Consider the following 18,075-nt stretch of genomic DNA (forward strand, 5'->3'; position numbering starts at 1 on the left):
CCACCTGGGGGCTTTTGAAGGTAAGGAGAGAGGTAGCAAAGTAAAGCTGTTTTTGGGGAGAGAATTCCAGAGGGCAGACACTTGGTAGCTGAAAAGGACGACCTCCAATTGTGAAATGATGTGGGCGGGGGAACCGGAAGTAACCTGTGGTCAGAAGAAGAGGGTACAACTGGGAGGATGGCCTGAGGAATATTTCCCACATACGGCAGAGCAAGGCCTCTGTCTTATAAGAAGGTCAAGAAGGTCACCATTAAAATAGAGGCAGTCCAGTGACTGACTGACCTGTTTTGCACCATACTCATCACCATCCAGTCTGAAGGGTACACATTCTTGCCGATAAGGTCTTTAAACATGATGAATATCTCCATCAGGAAGTCCTGTGAAGAGAAAGGTCAGTCAGAGTAGGACACATGATTTGGGGATAAGTCTACAGTTTTTCACTATGAAACACATTAATGTTTCCAATGCAATATTTTGATTTCTTAACTGATGAAACCAATCACCATTGTTCCCTCAGTTGATAAGTTCACCACCTAGTGGAAATGAGTCACACAGACGAGAGGGGCAATGTTACAAAGTTGCACTCCTGCCATTGGGAATACACACCAGGAATTTGCAAAATCCTGGAGAGCGCACCCCTGAATTCCCACAATCAGGAGCACGACTTTGTACAATTACCCCTTAGGAAGGCCCAATTCATGTTAATTTAGAAGATATGGGGTGAGGTACACCTGAGCCAGCGAGAGTCAGCACCTTTAGAAGAGATGTTTGAAGGAAATGTATTGGTGGTGGGTCCTGTCAGATTGGCTTTGCGTTGTCCACTACCACAGCCAAAGTAAGTTTAGAAGAATGAGAGGTGATCTCATTGAAACATACAAAGTTTTTACAGGGCTCGACAGGGTAGATGCAGGGAGGATGTTTCCCCTGGCTGGGGAGTCTAGAACCCGGGGTCACAGTCTCAGAATAAGGGGTAGGCCGTTTAGGACTGAGATGAGGAGAAATTTCTTCACTCAGAGGGTGGTGAATCTTTGGAATTCTCTACCCCAGAGGGCTGTGGAGGCTCAGTCATTGAGTACATTCAAAACAGAGATCAAGATTTCTAGATATTAAAGGCATCAAGGGATATGGGGATGGTGCAGGAAAATGGCGTTGAGGTAGAAGATCAGCCATGATCTTGTTGAATGGCGGAGCAGGCTCGAGGGGCTGGATGGCCGACTCCCGCTCCTATTTCTCATATTCTTATGCTCTTAAGTCGTCAGAAACTGGTAAATGCCTGAATTGTTGCTGCAATCTCATCTGGATGTTCAGTGAATAAAGGTATGAGGTTCTGTGGTGCTGAGGTATAGAGACTAGAATTGTCCCAGGTTTAGTCCTGGTTTACGCTGACTTATTAAACCTCAGCTGGGCCACTGCTGGGCTTGGGAAAGGCAATTGGCTGTTGATCGCTATCCAGTGAACCTTGTTGGATGCCACAGTCCTGTTGACATCGGAACCTAGAAAGAGGAGGAAACCATTCAGCCCCTCGAGCCTGTTCCACCATTCAATCAGATCATGACTGACCTGTACCTCATTTACACTCATTTGTTCAATATTCCCTGAGACCCTAACCTAATAGCAATCTGTCAATCTCAGCCATGAAAATTTCAAGTGTCCTAGCATCCACAGTCTCTTGGGAGAGCGAGTTCCAGATATTCACGGATAGCACGTTTCAGGAGGTGGTCACCCCGCAACTACAGAGAATTCAGGTGGCGAGGGAGTGGGTGCCCGCCAGACAGACTAGGAGGAACAGGCAGGCAGTGCAGGAGTCTCCTCGGAGTGTGGCACTCACAAAATGGTATTCAGTGTTGAACACTAGTGAGGGTGTTGGCACCTCGGGGGACTGCAGTCAGGAGCAAATCCACGGCACCACGGTTTCACAGGGGGGCAAAAGAAATGCAGTTGCTATAGAGGTTTCAATAGTCAGGGGGATAGGCAGGCATCTCTGCAACCACCGACGTGCGTCCCGAATGGTGTGTTGCCTCCCTGGTGCCAGGGTAAAGGACATCACTGAGAGAGTGTACAGAACGTTTTGAGGGGAAAGGGGGACAGCCAGAAGGCGTGGTCCTTGTGGGAACCAATGACATAGGAAGGAAAAGGGTTGGGGTCCTGCAGTCAGAGTTTCAGGAGCTAGGGAGGAAGTTAAAAAGCAGGACCTCAAAGACAGTAATCTCTGGATTACTCCCAGTGCTACATGCTAGTGAGTACAGGAATTATAGGATAAGCCAGGTGAGTGCGTGGCTAGAGCAACGGTGCAGGAGGAAGGGCTACAGATTCCTGGGGCATTGGGACCAGTTCTGGGGCAGGAGGGGTCGGTACAAGATGGATGGGTTGCACCTCAACTCAGCTGGGACCAATGTCCTCGTGGGGAGGTTACCTAGTGTTGTGGGTGATGGGCACCAGGATCAAACTTTAGAGATGAGAAACAAGGTGTACAGAGGCTTCGGTGAGATAAGGGACAACATCCAGGCTTGGGCTGATAAGTGGCAAGTAACATTCACACCAGACAAGTGCCAGGCAATGACCATCTCCAACAAGAGAGAGTCTAACCACCTCCCCTTGACATTCAACGGCATTACCATCACCGAATCCCCCACCATCAACATCCTGGGGGTCACCATTAACCAGAATCTTAACTGGACCAGCCACATAAATACTGTGGCTACAAGAGCAGGTCAGAGGCTAGGTATTCTGCGGCGAGTGACTCACCTCCTGACTCCACAAAGCCTTTCCACCATCTACAAGTCAGGAGTGCGATGGAATACTCTCCACTTGCCTGGATGAGTGCAGCACCAACAACACTCAAGAAGCTCGACACCATCCAGGACAAAGCAGCTACTTGATTGGCACCCCATCCATCACCCTAAACATTCACTCCCTTCACCACCGGCGCACTGTGGCTGCAGTGTGTACCATCCACAGGATGCACTGCAGCAACTCGCCAAGGCTTCTTCGACAGTACCTCCCAAACCCGCGACCTCTACCACCTAGAAGGACAAGGGCAGCAGGCACATGGGAACAACACCACCTGCACGTTCCCCTCCAAGTCACACACCATCCCGACTTGGAAATATATCGCCGTTCCTTCATCGTCGCTGGGTCAAAATCCTGGAACTCCCTTCCTAACAGCACTGTGGGAGAACCTTCACCACACGGACTGCAGCGGTTCAAGAAGACGGCTCACCACCACCTTCTCAAGGGCAATTAGGGATGGGCAATAAATGCTGGCCTCGCCAGCGACGCCCACATCCCATGAACGAATAAAAAAAAACGTAGCACTAGAGTAAAGAATAGTTCAGAAACAGAAGGGATCAGACAAGGGGCAAAAGCGAGGCAGTGTAAGATGAGATTGGAGTGCATGTGCGTTAATGCACGTAGCGTGATAAATAAGGTTGGTGAGCTGCAGGCTCACGTCGCCACATGGGACGATGATATAGTGGCAATAACAGAGACCTGGCTCAAAGAAGGGGAGGAGCTACAAGGTATTCAGGAAAGATAGAGAAGGAAAGAAAGGGGGGGGAGTGGCAATATTGATCAAATAAACGATTATAGCACTGGAAAGGGATGATGTAGTTGAAGGGTCAAAGACAGAATCTATTTGGTTAGAATTAAGGAACAATAGAGGAACTATTACACTACTGGGTGTATACTATAGGCCAACAAATAGTGGGAAGGAGATAGGGGAGCAAATTTGCAGGCAAATTTCAGAAAGATGCAAGTAGTCATAATGGGGGACTTCAATTATCCCAATATAGACTGGGACAGTAACAGTGTAAAGGGCAAAGATGGGGAGGAATTCCTGAAATGTTGAAGGGTTCTCAAAATTCCCACATTTTTCATATCATCAACAAGGATATGACTTTTGGGACTTTTATGGCAGAGGACCCAACTGCTGGGTTAAGTGTGGAACCCTGCAGACAGAAGGCCAGGCCCATGAGGGCCTGGGACTGGACATGCCCGGGCTTGTTGGGTGCAGTGCGGATTGTTGCCTGAAACCAGACAATGAGAGGAGACAGAATACGCATTCTTCCCTTTGAAACAATCAACCCAGAGAAAGACTTCATCTTACACGAAACTAAAGCCTATCAAAACCTTGCATAAATTATCGCTACTAACTACTAAAGCAGGAAGGTAGCAATCAATGCAATTATGCAAACCCATCAATACTTCACATATACAATGGCTTTCAATTCAAGACTAGTTACGGGGACAGGAAGCCAACGATAAACATCATGTGGGCCCATTAAAAACAACGAGAGAACAATCACCTGAAGAAGCCCACCATAATCAGACAAAGAACTAACCTTGATTTGGATTCAGATAAGAAATTCGAAAAACAGTATAACTGGACCACCAGTTATGAAGGGGAGGGGGAGCAGGTTTTAAGCAGAGGTTGTAAGCAGGTGTTAAGCGATTGAAGCAGAGTTTAAGCAGGGAGAGATAGCTGAGCTAAGCTAAGCGGAGGAAGGAGATCCGGAGGTTCGCAGGCAACATCACGGCGAAGGGCACAGCGTGGCAGGCTCAACCGAAGACAACAAGGCCGCAACCGCAGCGCTCCACGAAGATCCACCACCCACAACTGCGCCTTACCGCATCAGCAGATTCTACCCAACTGAAGAACCTTCGCAGATTCCACAGACCAGGACCACGTGGGGACGGCAGGCCCCAGAGGACACAAAGAGTGTACCCCAAAACTGCAACCGGCTTACCTGGCTGGATTTCGAACTGTCAAGGAACCCTTGTTGGTGAGCATGATCCCTGACCTCTCCTAGTTCAATTTAGTTAGGTTTTGGGGGTGGGACAAGGGTAAGGGGATTAGTAGCATGATTTTCCCTCGTTATGCCTTGTGTTCCCCATTCTTAACTAAGTGTACTTTGTATGTCTGTATAATCTCAGTGTAATCCTAATGTTATAAGTTCATTTGTGACTTCAATAAACCCAGTTTTTTTTTTCTTGCACCAAAACCAGTTGTCTGCTGCACTTTGTCACAACCCCCAAATAAGTCCAAGGTCTAGAACCCAGGGAGTGGGAGCGATTCGGACCGCTCAGAAGTCAGAGGTGAAGCTGACACACACCACCACCCGCTACATGGGGAGGAACTCCTGAAATGTGTACAAGAGAACTTTCTGGAGCAGTGTGTTTCCAGCCCAACCAGGAAGGAAGCAGTGCTGGATCTAATTCTGGGGAATGAAGTCGGGCAAGTGGAGCATGTTTCAGTGGGGGAGAATTTGGAGGACAGTGATCATAATATCATCAGGATTAGAATAGTTATGGAAAAGGACAAGCAACAATCAAATGTGAAAATGCTTAACTGGAAGAGGGCAAACTTCATTGAGTTAAAAAGAATCTTGTCCAGGTGGATTGGAATCCAAAATTGGTAGACAAAACAGTAATTGAACAATGGGAGGCCTTCAAGGGGGAGATGGTTGGGGTACAGAGTAGACACATCCCTATGAGGGGGAAAGGAGGGGCATCCAAAGCTAGAGCTCCCTGGATGACTAAAGATATAGAGATTAAAATGAAACAGCAAAAGGAGGCTCATGATGAATGTAAGGTTCATAATACAGTAGAGAACCGGACTGAGTACAGAAAGTACAGAGGAGATCTAAAAAGGGGAATAAGAGGGGCAAAGAGAGAGTGTGAGAATTAGCGGCTAACATAAAAGGGAACCCAAATGTCTTTTATAAACATATAAATAGTAAAAGTGTAGTAAAAGGAAGGGTGGGACTGATTAGGGACAAAAAAGGACATCTTCTTGTGGAGGCAGAGGGCATGGCTGAGGTACTAAATGAATACTTCGCATCCGTCTTCACCAGAGAAGAGGATGCTGCCATTGTAGCAGTAAAAGAGGAGGTAGTAGCGATATTGGATAGGGTAAAAATACATAAAGGGGAGGTGCTTAAAAGATTGGCAGTACTCAAAGGAGAAAAGTCACCCGGTCTAGATGGGATGCATCCTCGGTTACTGAGGGAAGTAAGGGTGGAAGTAACGGAGGCTCTGGCCACAATCTTCCAATCCTCCTTAGATACGGGGGCGGTGCCAGAGGACTGGAGGATTGCAAATGTCACACCCCTGTTAAAAAAGAGAGGGATGAACCCGGCAATTACAGGCCAGTCAGCCTAACGTCGGTGGTGGGAAAACTTTTAGAGTCAATAATCCGGGACAAAAATTAATTGGCACTTGGAAAAGTCTGGGCTAATAAATGAAAGTCAGCACGGATTTGTTAAAGGAAAATCATGTTTGACTAACTTGATTGAGTTATTTGATGAAGTAACAGAGAGGGTTGATGAGGGTAGTGCGGTTGATGTTGTGTAAATGGACTTTCAAAAGTCCACCTACAGAACATTTGATAAAGTGCCACATAATAGACTTGTAATCAAAATTAAAGCCCATGAGATTAAAGGGACAGTGGCAGCATGGATACAAAATTGGCTAAGGGACAGAAAGCAGAGAGTAGAGGTGAACGGTTGTTTTTCAGACTGGAGGGAAGTATACAATGGTGTTCCCCAGGAGTCAGTATTAGGACCACTGCTCTTTTTGACACATATTAAGGACCTGGACTTGGGTATAGAGGGTATAATTTCAAAGTTTGAAGATGACACGAAATTCGGAAATGTGGTAAACAACGTAGAGATTGTAACAGAATTCAGGAGGTCATGGACAGACTGGTGAAATGGGCAGACACATGGCAAATTAAATTTAACGCAGAGAATTGTGAAGTGATACATTTTGGTAGGAAGAATGAGGAGAGGCAATATAAACTAAATGGTACAATTTTAAAGGAGGTGCAGGAACAGAGAGACCTGGGGATGCACTTACACAAATATTTGAAGGTGGCAGGACAAGTTGAGAAGGCTGTTAAAAAAGCATCTTGGATCCTGGGCTTTATTAATAGAGGCATAGAGTACAGAACAAGTAAGTTATAAAACACTGGTTAGGCCTCAGCTGGAGTATTGTGTTTGATTCTGAGCACCACACTTTAGGAAGGATGTCAAGGCCTTAGAGAGGGTGCAGAAGAGATTTACTAGAATGGTACCAGGGATAAAGGACTTCAGTTATGTGGAGAGATTAGAGACACTGAGGTTGTTCTCCTTAGAACAGAGAAGGATAAGGGGAGATTTAATAGAGGTGTTTAAAATCATGAACAGTTTTGATGGAGTAAATAAGGAGAAACTGTTTCCAGTGGCAGAAGGGTCGGTAACCAGAGGACACAGATTTAAGGTGATCGGCAAAAGAGCCAGAGGCAACATGAGGAAACATTTTTTACACAGCGAGTTGTGATGATCTGGAATGCACTGCCTGAAAGGGTGGTGGAAGTAGATTCAATAGTAACTTTCAAAATACTTGAAGGGAAAAAATTTACAGGGCTATGGGGAAAGAACAGGGGAATGGGACTAAGAGCTGGCACAGACGATGGGCTGAGTGGCCTCCTCCTGTGCTGTACCTACTGTGATACTATGGTTTACACTACACTTTGTGTGAAAAAATGCTTCTTGATTTCATTCCTAAATGGCATAGCTCTAATTTTAAGATTGTGCCCCCTTATTCTGGATTCTACCATCAAAGAAAATTGTTTCTCTGTATCTACCCTAACCCTTTAACTCTGACATAATTTTTGTGAATCTCTGATGTACCCCCCTCCAAGGTCAATCTCTCCTTCCTGTGGTGCGGCGCCCAGAAAGGAACATAGTACTCCAGATACAGTCTGACCCCGAGGTTGTGATCAAGTGAAGCATCACTTCCTCACTTTTGAATTCCAGTCCCCTTGAGATAAAGCCCAACTTTCCATTAGCCTTTTTGTATCTGTACAGTAGTTTTTAGTGATTTGTGAACATGGACACCTAGATCCCTTTGCTCCTCGTCTCTCACCATTAAGAAAATATTCTGATTTGTTTTTCTCAGATCCAAAGTGGATGACCTCACACTTCCCCACAATGACCTCCATCTGCCATAGTTTTGCCCACTCGCTTAGTTTGTCCCTGTCCCTTTGTAACTTTCTGCTCCCTTCCACATAACTTACTGTGCCTCCTTAAGTTAGTGTCATCTACAAACTTGGATATCTAACTTTCTATTCCTTCTTCCAAGTCACTAAGAGGTATGGTGAAAAGCTGAGGCCCCAGTACAGATCACTGGGGAACTCCAATTGTCACATGCCGCAAACAAAAAACAAACCCTTTACAGTTTGTCTCTATCTCCTCCCTCCCAACCAATTACCGACTCATGTCACAAGGTTACCTCCAATTCCGTGCACTGTAATAATAATCTTTTGTGTGGAACCTTATCACATGCCTTCTGGAACATATAGGCAACATCCATAGGCACTCCCATTTCCATCATGCTTGTGACCTCCTCAAAAAATTCAACTAGATTAGTCAGACATGACCTACCCGTCACGAATCCACGCTGACTCTCTTTGGTCAGCTCACACTTATCCAAGTGCTCAGTCACTCTGTCCCTGATGAGAGTTGCAATTTGCAATTTTCCAATTCAAAGGCACAATTCCTGAGTCCAGAGAGAGCTTTGAAAAATAATGACTAATGCATCTGAAATTTGCTCACCTGTTTCGTTTAATGCATTTAGCAAATTATGTGTCTATATTCCCAGAGCCTTTTGCTCATTGACCCCATTTAGTTTCTTGCCTTCTAAGGAATAAGTAACCTCCTTATTCTTCCGACCAAAAAGGTGTGGTGGTTATGTTGCTGGATTAGTAAACCAGAGGCCTGGATTAATAATCCAGAGAACCTGAGTTCAAATCCCATCATGTTTATTTGAATACAGTTAAAAAAAAAACTAAATAAATGTGGAATGAAAAGGTGGCAAGAGTAAATGTGACCATGAAGCTGTTGGATTGTCGTAAAAACCCAATTGGTTCACTAATGACCTTTAGAGAAGGAAATCTGCCTTCCTTGCCCGGTCTGGGCCTATATGTGACTCCGGTCCCCACACCAACGTGGTTGACTCTTAACTATCCTCTGAAATGGCTTAGCAAGCAAACGCGATTGTGGCAACGAGGGATGGGCAATAAATGTCGGTTTTGCCTGCGACGCCCACATCTTGAGATTGAATTTTTTTTTTAAATCACCTCATACATCGTTCTATTGAATTTCATTTGCCATTTATCCACCCACTCTGATTGACTACTGTTGAGGAGAAGGCCTGAAGGCATCCGTGAAAAGTTTAGTTGGCTCGGCGATGATGACTAACCAACGGGCAAACGGCCTGCCAGCACTCAAGGCCCAGGTTCACAAGTGAAGGACGGCCACTTGAATCAGGTATTGGAGGGCTGCCACGGAACTGTACTCCAGCACGAAGCCTCCTTCAGGAGGAGCGGGATAAGGGCTGAAAACTCGGAAGGAGAATCGGAAGAAAATGCCAAATGTTTAATGTTATTCTGCAGGGATTCCTCAAATTTTCTGTACAAATTCTTGCGTTTCCATTTAAATTTTGCAGAAAGAGAGAACCCAGATTAGGATCTGTATTTTTTACTTTACTCTTGGGGGCTGATGCCTTTGATTAATTTTAGCATCCCTTGAACTTTTACATAAATAGTTGCTGCGTAGGGTTCGACTGAAATGTAATTGTAAAAAAAAAACAACTCCCTACAGAAGACTTCACATGAAGAAGTCAAGATTCCCTCTGCACACATTAAACTGCAGCAGTTGGAGAAGAGGTACAGTGGGCTGCGGGACAGGGGAGGTACAGTCACGCAGGACTCTTCGATGAGGTAGCTCAGCACAGTGGCCAGTTGAATTTCTTGAACAGGCCGTGCCTTGTGACATCAAATGGACTGAGTTCATGGATGGACTGATGCCCACAGTTACTTGTTAGATTAGCACAGGCCTTGTTTCATAATGGGCCAACTACATGGACACGTAGACAAAGCCGCATTGGGGTAGGGTTGTCCAACTGTGGAGTTTCAGATGTGGAGAGTAGCAAAGAGAGAAGGGAATTGGATCTCTGCTTAAAAAGGTAAAATTTGCAGGACTATGGGGAAAGAGCAGGGGGCAGTGAGACTATTTGGATACTTCTTTCAGAGAGCTAGCACAGGCATGATGGGCCGAATGGCCTCCTTCTGTGCTGTATGATTCTATGAGGTACAGAGGGTGTGTGTGAAAGAGAGAGAGAGAGAGAGAGAGTAGGACACAGGGAGATCACTATATGGATTGGTGGTAATCTAAGTTAGAATCATAGAGTCATAGAAAGGTTACAGCTTGGAAGGAGGTCATTCGGCCCATCGAGTCCGCCCCGGCTCTATGCAAGAGAGCTTGTCCCACTCCCCTGCCCTACTCCCGTAGCCCTGCAAATTTTTGCCTTTCAAGTACTTATCCAGTTCCCTTTTAAAGGCCATGATTGAATCTGCCTCCACCACCCCCTCGGGCAGTGCATTCCAGGTCCTAACCACTCGCTGTGTAAAAACGATTTTCCTCATGTCACCTTTGGTTCCTTTGCCAATCTATGCCCTCTGGTTCTTGACTCTTCCGCCAATGGGAACAATTTCTCTCTATCTACTCTGTCTAGACCCTTCATGATTATGAATACCTCTATCAAATCTCCTCGCAACCGTCTCTGTTCCAAGGTGAACAATCCCAGTCTATCCACGTAACTAAAGTCCTTCATCCCTGGAATCATTCTAGTAAATCTCTTCTGCACCCTCTCTAAGGCCTTCACATCCTTCCTAAAGTGTGGTGCCCAGAACTGGATACAATACTTCAGTTGTGGCCGAACCAGTGTTTTATAAAGGTTCATCATGACTTCCATATTTTGTACTCTATCATGTCTCTATTTATAAAGCCCAGGATCCCGGATGCTTTTTTAACTGCTTTCTCAACCTGCCCTGCCACCTTCAATGATCTGTGCATATATCCCCCCAGATTTCTCTGTTCCTGTACCTCCTTTAGAATTGTGCCCTCTAGTTTATATTGCCTCTTCTCATTCTTCCTACCGAAATGTAAAACTTTGCATTTTTCTGTCCGCCAATGCCACCAGCCTGTCTACATCCTTTTTGAAGTCTATCAATATCCTCCTCACTGTTTACTACCCTTCCAAGTTTTGTGTCATCTGCAGCATTAAACACAATTGAAATCGTCAGAGATTGTTATTCATGAGAGACAGAGATAATCAGAGAGGGATATAGAAAGAAAATGATACCTACAGAGACACATTTCACTATGGACTGATAGTAGTCGGGTTTGTGCATGAGGGGGTAATTGGGGTCTATTGAGACAGGCCATATTGTTTGGTGGCACTGTGAAGAAATCGGCAAACCATTCTACTCTCATCCTCGGAGATCTGCGACTCTTAAGAATCGTAGAAATGAGCTAATGGCAGAGGTCCCTTTTACTTTTTTTTTAATGAGTAGCTGGATCAACACCAATCTATAGTTGGGCCTACGTCTGTATCCCATTTAATCCCACTCTCTTATATAAAACAGATCGGATCAATCCCAGTCCATATTGGATTTGGTCTGCGTATGTGTCCCGTTTACTATCTAACTGCTAGAAGCAGAAAGGTTTGCCTTTCTGTGCTCCACTTTCTCTTTCTCTCTCTCTCTCTTTTTCTTTGCAACATTCGGGATTTGCTCCATTTTTCCCTGTGTGTCCCATTTATTACCTGTCTAGGTTAAACTAGACTAACATTCACCCATAGTTAGGGCTCTGTGTGTGTTTAACTTATCTTTTTCTCTTTCTCTCTCTCTGTCCCTCTATTTCAATTAGTCCCAGTCTACAGCGAGGCCCGGCATTCTGGATTCTACCTACCCCTTTATTTCACTAATTAGTTGGATTAATGGCATGGGCCCACGGTTGAGGCCTGCTTGTGTGTTCCGTTTATTTTCCCTCTCCGTAACAATTTGGACGATAGCCAGTCCACAGTAAAGTGCGTTTCCACATCCTAAATCATTCTCTTCTTCTCTCCAGCAGGATCAGCGCTGGTCCTGTATCTGATGTGTTTCATATGTTCTCACAGAGTGGCAGTCGCGCCTGTCTCTATAGGCCCGACTATAAACTTTCTCCAAAGAGTTGGCCTTATGACCTCCCACAATGAGGTCGGTTTCTGCAGATCCCATTCACTATTTATCTGACACACACACACAGATGCAAATGGGACTACCGTCAGCCTGTTGTGAGACCTGTGTCCGTACAGCTCATTTACTTCCTCCCTCTCGCTTGTGTTAACAGGTTTGTCAGCGCATTCCATAATGCACTGCTTTTGCCCCTCCTGTAAGAAAATGGATTGCCATATATCCATATTGGGGCATGTGCACACAGATAAGTAGAATCATGGAATCATAGAATCTTACAGCACAGAAAGAGGCCATTCGGCCCCTCTTGTCTATACCAGCTCTTGGAAAGAACTCTCCAAGCAGTCCCACTCCCCAGCTGTTTCCCCGTAGCCCTGCAAATTTTTCCTTTTCAAGTATGTATTCAAAATCCCTTTTGAAAGTTACTACTGAATCTTTGAAGGCGGCAGGACAAGTTGCTTAAACAGTTAAAAAAGCATACGGGATCATTGGCTTTATAAATAGATCTGTACATCTCCCTCTCTGCTATTCTCAATATTCTGGGGCAGATTATTCTCTTACTGCTTCATCTAGGTCAAAATCCTGGAACTCTCTACCTAACAGCACTGTGGGAGAACCTTCACCACACGGACTGCAGCGGTTCAAGAAGGCGGCTCACCACCACCTTCTCGAGGGCAATTAGGGATGGGCAATAAATGTTGGCATTGCCAGCGATGCCCACATCCCATGCATGAATAAATTTTTTTAAATGTCCATATTCTGTCCTTGCCTTTGCTCAGTGGGTAGCACTCTCAACTCCGAGTCAGACGGTTGTGAGTTCAAGTCCCACTCGCGATGTAAGCACAAAATCCAGGCTGATACTCCAGTGCAGTACTGAGGGAGTGCTGCACTGTCGGATATGCCGTCTTTCAGATGAGACGTTAAACCGAGGCCCCGTCTGCCTTCTCAAATGATCATAAAAGATCCCATAGCATTATTTCGCAGAAGAGCAGGGGATTTCTCCCCCGTGTCCTGGCCAATATTTATCCGTCAACCATCATCACTAAAACAGATTATCTGATCATTTATCTGCTGTGTGTAAATTGACTGCTATGTTTCCTACATTACAACAGTGACGACACTCCAAAAGTTCTGATGAATGGTCATCGACCTGAAACGTTAACTCTGTTTCTCTCGCCACAGACGCTGCCTGACTTACTGAGTGTTTCCAGCATTTTCTGTTTTTATCTCAGATTTCCAGCATCTGCAGTATTTTTGCTTTTGTTTTACATTTCAACAGTGCTTCATTGGCTGTAAAACATTTTATTAAATGCATGTTCTTTCTTACTCAAGCAGTCAGTTCCACCCACTAACCTATCACTTCAACAATCAATTCAGTTCCAGTCCAGTGGGAACACACTGTCAAAAAATAAAAATCCAATGCAATACTTGAACAATTTGTGATATCATCTTACTATTTACACAGCCTCGATGAGCATTAAGAAGTAATTTTATTTCAGGATGTTAAGGGGTATTCCCTGAATGCACAAATCAAAAGCTATTGACACAAAGGATTTGTTTCTTCCCCATACGTGAGGCAACTGTGACGAATCATACAGCACAGAAGGAGGCCGTTCGGCCCATCGTGTCTGTACCGGCTCTTTGAAAGAGCTGTCCAATTAGTCCCACTCCCCTCGCTCTTTTCCCATAGACCTGCAAATTTCTTCTTTTCAAGTATTTATCCAATTTCCTTTGGAAAGTTACGATTGAATCTGCTTCCACCACCCTTTCAGGCAGTGCGTTCCAGATCATAACAACCCGCAGCGTAAAAAAGATTCTCTTTACCTCCCCCCTGGACTTTATGCCAATCTGCGCCCTCTGGTTACCGACCCTCCTGCCAATGGAAACAGTTTCCCCCATCTACTCTATCAAAACCCCTCATTTTTTTTTCCTGAAGCACAGTGCGTCTCTCCGAGCTCAGCTTGTTAATGAGACCAACCTCCTGCTCTTTCGCCCCTATTTCCAATAAATTGCTGCCCATGCAACTTCTCTTCCTGGCTTCTCAGTGACATAAGTTGGCCTTCAACCCAGTATGTACAAGTGGCAAGCTCACTATCCAGGGCGATATCTCATCGGCTGTACAATGTCTTTATATAGTTTTAGAATTGAAAGACATTGAAAAATTCAAAATTCAAATCAGTATCATGTTATGAAGGGGTAGAAATTGGTCATTCTTGTGCCTAATTTCCTAAAACAGTGGCGGGGGGGGGGGGGGGGGGGGGTGGCAGAGATGACAAAAATGACCAAATTTGCAGGGCTGCAGATCCACCAAGATGGTAGGAAGACAAAGACCTGGAACTCCCTCCCTAACAGCACTGTGGGGGCACGCTCACCACACGGGCTGCAGCGGTTCAAGTAGAAGGCCCACCACCACCTTCTCAAGGGGCAACTAGGGATGGGCAATAATTGCCAGCCTTGCCAGCGACGCCCTCATCCTGAGAAGATGGATCATGGTGTTTTTTTTAACATCCAACAATTCCTATGTTGCTACTTCTGCTCCCTATGCCCCAGTGTTGCTGATGGGAGGCCTAACGCCTGTTAGGTACGAACATACGAATTAAGAGCAGGAGTAAGCCCCCACTGAGGAGTCGGGCTGCCCTGAGAGGAGCAGGTGTCGGGCCTGTGTGGGGAGGCAATCTGGTCAGAAATTTTTTGAGGGGCTCTGCCCCACCCCCACCCCCCATAATAATCATTTAGAAAACTTCTTTTGTAGTGGCCTCTAGCATCCCAATGCATATATGGGGTTCTACCTGTCTTCCAGCAAAGTTGGGAGGGTCCCCAAGGAAATCCCCGGCCTTTGCCGTTGTGTCTCAGTGCATCAGATTGCTTTGGCAGATAAGGCAAAGGAGAATCCAAAGAGCTTCTACAAGTACATAAAGGGCTAAAAGAGTAACGAGGGAGAGAGTAGGGCCTCTTAAGGATCAACAAGGTCATCTATGTGCGGAACCACAAGAGATGGGTGAGATCCTAAATGAATATTTCGCATCGGTATTTACGGTTGAGAAAGGCATGGATGTTAGGGAACTTGGGGAAATAAATAGTGATGTCTTGAGGAATGTACATATTACAGAGAGGGAGGTGCTGGAAGTCTTAACGCGCATCAAGGTAGATAAATCTCCGGGACCTGATGAAATGTATCCCAGGACGTTATGGGAGGTTAGGGAGGAAATTGCGGGTCCCCTTGCAGAGATATTTGAATCATCGACAGCTACAGGTGAGGTGCCTGAAGATTGGAGGGTAGCAAATGTTGTGCCTTTGTTTAAGAAGGGCAGCAGGGAAAAGCCTGAGAACTACAGACCGGTGAGCCTGACATCTGTAGTGGGTAAGTTGTTAGAGGGTATTCTGAGAGACAGGATCTGCAGGCATTTGGAGAGGCAGGGACTGATTAGGAATAGTCAGCATGGTTTTGTGAGAGGAAAATCATGTCTCACGAATTTGATTGAGTTTTTTGAAGGGGTAACCAAGAAGATAGATGAGGGCTGTGCAGTAGACGTGGTCTACATGGACTTCAGCAAAGCCTTTGACAAGGTACCGCATGGTAGGTTGTTACATAAGGTTAAATCTCACGGGATCCAAGGTGAGGTAGCCAAGGTGGTTGTAGAGGGTTGTTTTTCAAACTGGAGGCCTGTGACCAGCGGTGTGCCTCAGGGATCGGTGCTGGGTCCGCTGTTATTTGTTATTTATATCAATGATTTGGATGAGAATTTAGGAGGAATGGTTAGTAAGTTTGCAGATGACACCAAGATTGGTGGCATTGTGGACAGTGAAGAAGGTTATCTAGGATTGCAATGGGATCTTGATAAATTGGGCCAGTGGGCCGATGAATGGCAGATGGAGTCTAATTTAGATAAATGTGAGGTGATGCATTTTGGTAGATCGAATCGGGCCAGGACCTACTCCGTTAATGGTAGGGCGTTGGGGAGAGTTATAGAACAAAGAGATCTAGGAGTACAGGTTCATAGCTCCTTGAAAGTGGAGTCACAGGTGGATAGGGTGGTGAAGAAGGCATTCAGCATGCTTGGTTTCATTGGTCAGAACATTGAATACAGGAGTTGGGATGTCTTGTTGAAGTTGTACAAGACATTAGTAAGGCCACACTTGGAATACTGTGTACAGTTCTGGTCACCCTATTATAGAAAGGACATTATTAAACTAGAAAGAGTGCAGAAAAGATTTACTAGGATGCTACCGGGACTTGATGGTTTGACTTATAGGGAGAGGTTAGATGGACTGGGACTTTTTTCCCTGGAGAGTAGGAGGTTAAGGGGTGATCTTATAGAAGTCTATAAAATAATGAGGGGCATAGATAAGGTAGATAGTCTAAATCTTTTCCCAAAGGTAAGGGAGTCTATAACGAGGGGGCATAGATTTAAGGTGAGAGGGGAGAGATACAAAAGGGTCCAGAGGGGCAATTTTTTCACTCAAAGGGTGGTGAGTGTCTGGAACGAGCTGCCAGATGCAGTAGTAGAGGCGGGTACAATTTTGTCTTTTAAAAAGCATTTGGACAGTTACATGGGTAAGATGTGTATAGAGGGATATGGGCCAAGTGCAGGCAATTGGGACTAGCTTAGTGGTATAAACTGGGTGACATGGACATGTTGGGCCGAAGGGCCTGTTTCCATGTTGTAAACATCTATGATTCTATGAGTGTTCGGGTATCTGTGCTTATGGGAGCGGTTTTCATTCCTACCACCAGTATCCAGCATAAACACACACAGTGCGTGTCTCCGAGTTCACCTTGTCCCTGAGACCAACCTCCCGTTCCCTCGACCCTGTTCCCAGTAAACTGCTGACCACACAATTTCCCTTCCTGGCCTCCATGCTATCTGATATTGGTCACCATTGACCAGAAACTTAACTGGACCAGCCATATAAATAATGTGGCTACAAGAGCAGGTCAGAGGCTGGGTATTCCGTGGCGAGTGACTCACCTCCTGACTCCCCAAAGCCTTTCCACCATCTACAAGGCGCAAGTCAGGAGTGCGATGGAATACTCTCCACTTGCCTGGATGAGTGCAGCTCCAAAAATACTCAAGAAGCTCGACAAGGCAGGACAAAGCAGGACAAAGCAGCCTGCTTGTTTGGCACCGCATCCATCACTCTAAACATTCACTCCCTTCACCACCGGCGCACTGTGGCTGCAGTGTGTACCATACACAGGATGTACTGCAGCAACTTGCCAAGGCTTCTTCAACAGCTACTCCCAAACCCGCGACCTCTACCATCTAGAAGGACAAGGGCAGCAGGCACATGGGAACAACACCACCTGCACGTTCCCCTCCAAGTCACACACCATCCCGACTTGGAAATATATCGCCGTTCCTTCATCGTCGCTGGGTCAAAATCTTGGAACTCCCTTCCTAACAGCACTGTGGAAGAACCTTCACCACACGGACTGCAGCGTTTCCAGAAGGCGGCTCACCACCACCTTCTCAAGGGCAATTAGGGATGGGCAATAAATGCCGGCCTCGCCAGCGACACCCACATCCCATGAACGAGGAAAAAAAAACAGTTCTCTCTCCTCAGGTACTGTCCCCCTCCCTTTTAAATCTGCTGTCATCATCCCTTTCCTCAAAAAAAAACACCCTTGACCCTTCTGTCCTTGCAAACTACTGCCCCATTGTTAATTGTATCATGAGATTTATATCAATTAGTGTTAATTGTATTCAGGTGGTGTGTATCAATTGGGGGGCTCTCTTGTATCCTTTTTATCGGAGAACTGATCTCGGGTGTGGTGTGTGTGTAAGAGGAATCTCTGCGAATAAAGGCTTGGAAGCAACTAAAATCCAGGCTCTAGTATTCTATCCTTCACCACATGGCTATCCAATTTATAACACCCATCTCCAATGTCCTTGAATGTATTGTCGCCTCCCAAATCCGTGCCCATCTTTCCTGCAACTCCATGTTTGAACCACTTCAATCAGTGCTACAGCATGGAAACAGCCCTTATTAAAGCCACAAATGACTTCTTATGTGCCTGT

General features: G+C 45.6%; 1 protein-coding gene across 2 annotated transcripts in view; it reads right to left on the bottom strand.

The window, feature by feature from the left end:
- The window catches only part of LOC137316523 (dedicator of cytokinesis protein 2-like), a 1,021,473-nt gene that overhangs the window by 312,723 nt on the left and 690,675 nt on the right, over positions 1-18,075 (bottom strand). For both annotated transcript variants that reach the window (XM_067980505.1, XM_067980471.1), the window contains exon 29: positions 283-377. In XM_067980505.1, the coding sequence (XP_067836606.1) occupies positions 283-377 (95 nt within the window). The remainder of the gene's footprint in view (positions 1-282; positions 378-18,075) is intronic.

The sequence above is a fragment of the Heptranchias perlo genome, chromosome 1 (genome assembly GCF_035084215.1).
Source record: "Heptranchias perlo isolate sHepPer1 chromosome 1, sHepPer1.hap1, whole genome shotgun sequence".
Taxonomy (NCBI): Eukaryota; Metazoa; Chordata; class Chondrichthyes; order Hexanchiformes; family Hexanchidae; genus Heptranchias; species Heptranchias perlo.